This window comes from Panicum virgatum, chromosome 3N (assembly GCF_016808335.1).
Source record: "Panicum virgatum strain AP13 chromosome 3N, P.virgatum_v5, whole genome shotgun sequence".
Taxonomy (NCBI): Eukaryota; Viridiplantae; Streptophyta; class Magnoliopsida; order Poales; family Poaceae; genus Panicum; species Panicum virgatum.
This window is the reverse complement of record NC_053147.1, coordinates 48,828,025-48,833,821: the sequence shown is the minus strand read 5'-3', so window position 1 is coordinate 48,833,821 and position 5,797 is coordinate 48,828,025. Positions and strand designations below refer to the sequence as shown.

At 50.1% G+C, this 5,797-nt stretch overlaps 2 protein-coding genes across 2 annotated transcripts; both read right to left on the bottom strand.

Moving 5' to 3' along the window:
* Window positions 1-1,273: 1,273 nt before the first annotated feature.
* Window positions 1,274-2,529, bottom strand: LOC120666069 (photosystem I reaction center subunit XI, chloroplastic-like). The gene is made up of 2 exons (XM_039945860.1): window positions 2,182-2,529; window positions 1,274-1,976 (listed from the first exon to the last, which is right to left on the bottom strand). Exons 1-2 carry the CDS (start codon window positions 2,314-2,316, stop codon window positions 1,485-1,487), a joined length of 627 nt encoding a protein of 208 aa, XP_039801794.1. The 5' UTR covers window positions 2,317-2,529; the 3' UTR covers window positions 1,274-1,484.
* Window positions 2,530-2,985: 456 nt separating this feature from the next.
* On the bottom strand, window positions 2,986-5,597 carry LOC120666070 (tyrosine-protein phosphatase DSP3-like). The gene is made up of 5 exons (XM_039945861.1): window positions 5,354-5,597; window positions 5,082-5,175; window positions 3,685-3,742; window positions 3,525-3,568; window positions 2,986-3,435 (listed from the first exon to the last, which is right to left on the bottom strand). The coding sequence occupies exons 1-5, from the start codon at window positions 5,509-5,511 to the stop codon at window positions 3,208-3,210; spliced, it is 582 nt and encodes a 193-aa protein (XP_039801795.1). The 5' UTR covers window positions 5,512-5,597; the 3' UTR covers window positions 2,986-3,207.
* Between the last annotated feature and the right edge of the window lie 200 nt (window positions 5,598-5,797).

The window sequence follows — 5,797 nt, the reverse complement described above, 5'->3', positions numbered from 1 at the left end:
GATAGGGAGAGCTCGGCCGCCCCCGCCCCTGCATGCCCCGTCCGCCACCGCCGAGCTGCGCGCGCGCGGCCGCCCCCGCACTCCGCGTTCGCCGCCGCGGCTCGTCGTGGTTCGCGCGCCCCGTCCGTCTCAGATTTGGCTGCCACCCCGTCTGCCACGGCCCGCAGCCACCGTGCATGCTGCCGCTCGCGCTGCCGCCGCCAGACCCGCAGCCGCCGCGCGCCGTGCCGGGGCCGCGGACCTCGGCCGAGTGTGGCGGCCGCCGGCAGCCCGAGCCCGCGAGAGGGAGGGAGGGGAGGGAGAGGGCGGACGGAGGGGGCGGAGGGAGAGAGACGGCTTTGAGGGACCACTCCCGAAACCCTAACTCTGGCGCTTATATACTCCAAGCGCTATATCGGGCTCAGATGGACTTTGTGGGCTTCGAGATGGGCCCGATCTATTATCTGAGGTGGTCCCTTTTAACACAACCGCTTCTGAAAATATGGGTATTAACAGAGGCGGTAACATTTACGACAATCGCCTCTGTCAATCAATTTTGAGAGGCGGTTTCATTAACCGCCTCAGTTAATAAGAGATGACCGCCTCTGTTAATACTGTGCATTAACAGAGGTGGTTATTTTTTGTGCCCGTCTGAGAGGCTTTTTTTATGTGCCTCGCAAAATCCAGAATTGTAGTAGTGACATCTTCAAAATATATGCAAGTGGGATCTAGTTTTGTTTGTCTCGTTACATAGAACACAACGGTACAGTCGGTACTCAAAACGGAGCTCATATGAGAAATACAAGATGAAATAACAGCAGCGTGCAGAGACGCGTGGGGTTGTTGGGCCTGTGGGTGCAAAGCATATAGTTGTTTATTGGGCTGCAGACGTCAGACGCGGGCCAGCGGGGTCGCGCGCGAGTGGTCGTCCGTTGGATTTTTCCATCAAATATGACCATTGCTCTTTCCGTCGCATGTACCGGAAATTTCCGGTGGAAAACAGCTCCGGCTGAAAGACCTAAAATTTCGTGACTGGAGCCCGGAAATTTCCGACAAGGAGCGCGTGTCTTAGGAAATTTGTCTCAAGTCTTGGTGTAGGCTCATGTGTATACCTCACTTGATTTAAGCACCGAGGTATCTTCAACAAATGATTTTGTGCCCCCACTTAATAGTACGGCATGCCCCACAACTCAAGAAATAGAAAATGCACAATTTACATCTATGAGTCTTCATGCCATCTTTATTTTACATTTTTAGGGGCTTCATCCATCCAAGCCTTCTGCAGTTCTGCCTGTAACCTTTTGATCTGAAAGCATTCTCATTCACCCAAGTAATTAACTCCATCCAAGTAAGAAATTAACCGTTCCAAGTTACAACCCATCCATCCACCCATGCATGTCCAGAGAAAGTAATACATTTATACACGTGCTCACTGCTCAATCAAGAACCACAAACACATCACCTACCCACACGTAGAGAGGAGGGAATTTGCTTATGGATCCCGTCTACTTGAAGTAGTAGGGGAGGTCGAGCACGTAGAGGAGGAAGTAGGCCCAGAGCACGCCGGAGATGCCGCCGAAGAAGAAGCCTCCGGTGAACTTGGCCCACCCGTCAGCGGTCTGCAGCTTGTCGGCCTCCTTCTTGCGTCCCGTGAGCGTGAGCGTGGGCGCCGTGGACGGGTCCCCCTCGTTGAACGAGGCGACGCCGTACATGGTGAGGCAGACGCTGAGGATGGTGACGAGCCCGGCGGCGCCCAGGGCGCCGGCCTGGCCGTGCACGGGCGTGTTGCGGAGCGGGCCGGTGAGGGCGAAGGGGCCGACGAGGAGGTAGCCGTGCGCGAGGCCGACCTCGATGCCACGGAGCAGCGGGCTCACGGCGGTGCGGTAGGCCGGGAGGTTGGAGAGGTACCAGGCGACGAGCGGGCTGGAGGTGACGGGCGTCTCCAGGCTGCCGATGAAGGGGTCGCCGTTGATGGGCTGCACCACCTGGTACGTTGGCTGCGGAACAAAAAGACAGTATCCATCAGATAGAGGCAGAGACTTTTGATTGATCGTACAAAGATAACTCAAACATCAAACTGTTGTGTATCCAAATGATGATTGTATTGTGAGGTTCAAAATGAATCACAGAACGAAGATGACTGAACTGAAATCGATCAAAACTATCAAAAAAAGATGCATGCTCAGTTGATGATCTACTGACCTTCTCGGGCTGGATGGCCTTCACGGTGAAGCGGGGCCGCCTCGTCAGCGCAGCGCCAGAGAGGCCTCTCGGCCTGGAGTGCATCAAGCTGCTCTTCATCACCTGGCTCGCCATGGGAGCGTACGCCGTAGCCATCTCGACCCTCTTCCTATCTCCCACACACAAGGAGCTAGCAGCTCTTCCTTCCTGCAAAAATGGTAGAAGAGGTCTCGCTGTGCCGGCCCAATTAAAGTTTGTGATGATCAGATCCTGCAGGGAGGGGAGTGTGTGAGAAAATCCGTGGCGTGTTTGATGGATGGGCCCAGCAGCTGAGATATGGCTCAGAGTTGTGTGGAGCTCATTGGGTGAAGGGAGCGAGCAACCCTATCCCTTATCCGAACGCGTGGAGATCTCCTCCCTCCACTGGCCTCCTAGCTGGCACCGCCCGCATCCCGCCACGTGGAAACAGAATCTGCAGTGTGCTAGTGACCTCCCATGCACACTGAAGGATTTTTCATTTTAAGTTGTTTGTGTGTGTAGATGTTTAAGTTGCAGGTGCTTTTGTATCAGGGAATTTATGTGGATTTTCTTGTAGGTTTAGTTTAAACCCCAGGGATTTGAATAAGAAATTCAACATCCAAACAGGCTCTCAACCGATATCATCTTTCTTGTACAGATGCAACACGAATTCCTTTGGGACGTTGTCGAGTCAATCTCCCTGATAAGCTAACATGCACTCGGCAAACAGAACGCAGTCCGTAAAGCATCAGTTTGCCAAAGAGCCTTGGCATACTATCAGGATCACCCATCACAAAAATGTAATTCTGCAACACTCACAGTGACAAACTGTTTCAGAGGAAAAGAACCATGCAATGAATGCCTGTGCTCAATAAATTTTCACTTACAGAAGAATCATTCACAGCAAGGCATTAATAAGGCATAAAAGAATCAACAAATGCCCTGGTGACTTGTTTTACAACTCTTTCAGCAGTTCATGCTCCATCAAAACTCAAGGACCTGGGGCATCAGTTCCCAGTACCCTTGTTGTTATCTGACATCGTACTGTAGGCGCTTGCTTTTCTGAAGACAGTCGTGGTAGCGGTATATGAGTCTGAGCATGCAATCCCTCATGCAGGTAACATCGAAGGATTCAACGAACCTCAGGTCTGACAGCCGGGATTTGCCAGCAGCATAGCGGTGATACTCTTCAAATATAGATGATAGGCACCAGTTCTGCAGCTTTCTGAAGCAGCCCACCAGACATCCAGTGCGGTGCTGAAAAGGACAGAGAAAACAAGAATTCAAGGCCATGAGAAGAGCAAGAAAAGGAATCATCAATTTAGAAGAAAGGTATTTCTAGGTACCTTTCCTCTTTTGCAGTGGATTAAAACTGGGTGGCTCCTTACATCTGAGACCATAAAAGAGGAAATGGGTCATTAATGGATCAAAATAGTTTCATATGATCATTTAACATATTTAGTCGACAGCAAAGTTAAATTGGAAAGATGGAGCCTAATTCAGTACCAAGCAAGACCCTAAGAGCCCCCACGATGGCATCCACAGGTATGGACATGTATGGGTCCTGCAGATGCAAACATTTAAAATGTGCTGAACTTGCTGATATAAGAATTCAAAAAATCAGCAAACAACAGTAGCTGCTTCAAAGGAAATCAACAGGAATTAAAACACTACAGAGGTCCCAAGTTACAGATTAGTAAGGTGCAACAAGGAGAATCAAATAAAAGGCAGACAATGTATTGCACAAGAAACTGCATGTCTCTTTTCAGTAATGCAGTATTCAAGTCTCCAATACCAGAAGAAGCAAACTGATCCTTTGCCAAGGAAATATACATCAGCACCTGCAACAACCTATTCATAACCATGGATAAGTGGAGACAGTGTTGTAGTAGTTCTGCCCTTGGATACCATATATGTAATTTCAAATACCAGATTAATGAGCACCTCAAAAACCATCAAGGTGGCACTAAACATTAAATTAACATTCAATGTATCAGACAATTATCTGATGATTGTCCATTGCATCTTTGACAATTGTCATAATGTCCAACGGTCTATTTTCCAAACTTTTATTAAGGCAAGGTTAAAAGGGAGGCATCTGATGCCTGCCCAGCTGACAATAATAAATATCCTTTAGAAGGTACTTGAATAAAACAGAATGGCACATAATGCCAGAATTTATATGGATTCCTATTACAATGTTTTAAAGGCGACAAGGTGATCCAAAGCAAGCTGGGTACGCCTGGACGCCTAGGCGGCGCCGACAAGGCGTGGCTATTTCCCAAGGCGAGCTGGGTCCACCTGGACGCCTAGGTCCTTTAGAACTATATCCTATTACACAGTAAATGAAAGCTAATTATAACAATCATAAAATGTTATAACGCAGTATACCTCTAAATCCAGTGATCTTAAGAAGCATAAGTGTACCAATCCATTTATCCTCAAGACATCAGACCTTTTGCAGTTCAAATTCAAGCAAGCACATCTTATCATTACCACCGAGTTTGCACCCTGATTTGACAATCCAGCTAAAAACTATCCTGTGACTGGAGGCGTGACTACCAAAGCTTGCCTGCAGATTTACCAAAGCAAAAACAATGAAAAGAAACCTATACTTAGTTCACCCCCAAAGATGCCCTTTGAGCACATCGGATTCCACTCGTAATCGAGGTAACACAAATCAATTATGTACTAATAAACAACAGATTAAATAAATGCAAAGCCTTAAATTTAAGGGGGGACAGGAGTCATCTTAAATGTTTGTTAAAGAGAATAATTATCCTTATGAACTTGTAGAATAATTGAATTTCCAAGCATTCATTTTCTTTGTCGGGAAAAAAAGTCATGTGTTAGTCCAGTCAAATTCAATAATACAGGCGAGGAAAATAGGAAACAAGACCCACCTTGTTGCCTTCAATCCCGAACTGGAAGAGGCGGATCCCCTCGGCCTCGAGGAACGCGGCGTTAGCCTCCGGGTAGGGCTCCGGGCACAGGTACCTGCATCACCCGCGGCGGGGAAACCGCCGCCGCGTCAGCCACGGAGACACGACGGCCCATCCATCGCCAGCAAACGCACCAACAGGAGCGGGGACCAAACCAATCGATCGTATCCAATCCAATAATTCCAACCTAACGATTCGATCGAGGGGGGGAGGGGGGAGATTTCGCGGCTCACACGACGGATCGGAGGCCGAGACCCCGGAGGAAGCCGAAGCTGGCGGGGTCGGGGAAGCCCGAGCGGTAGACCCCCGCGTCCACCATCCCGAAGTTGGCCGGCGGCGCCACCAGCCCCGCCGGCCCCTCCTCCTCCTCGCCGACCGGCTCCAGGATCATGCCGCCTCCTGGCCCGGCCCGGTCCGGCCGGCGAATCCGGGGGCGGATTCGGTGGCGGCGCGGGAGATCGGGGGGGGGGGGGGGGGGGGGGGGGGGACGGGAGGCGCGAAGGGCGTTGGCTAGGGCTGGGCTCGGTCCCCGGCTCCCCGCCAGAGGAGCAGGGTTAAAACCGGCCCGAAAACCACGGTTAGCGGTCAAACCGGTCCGGACCGATTTCAAACCGGCCCAAATTCAAAATTTAAATTTAAATTTATAAAAAATGAAAAATTCTCAAAAAAATTCTAAC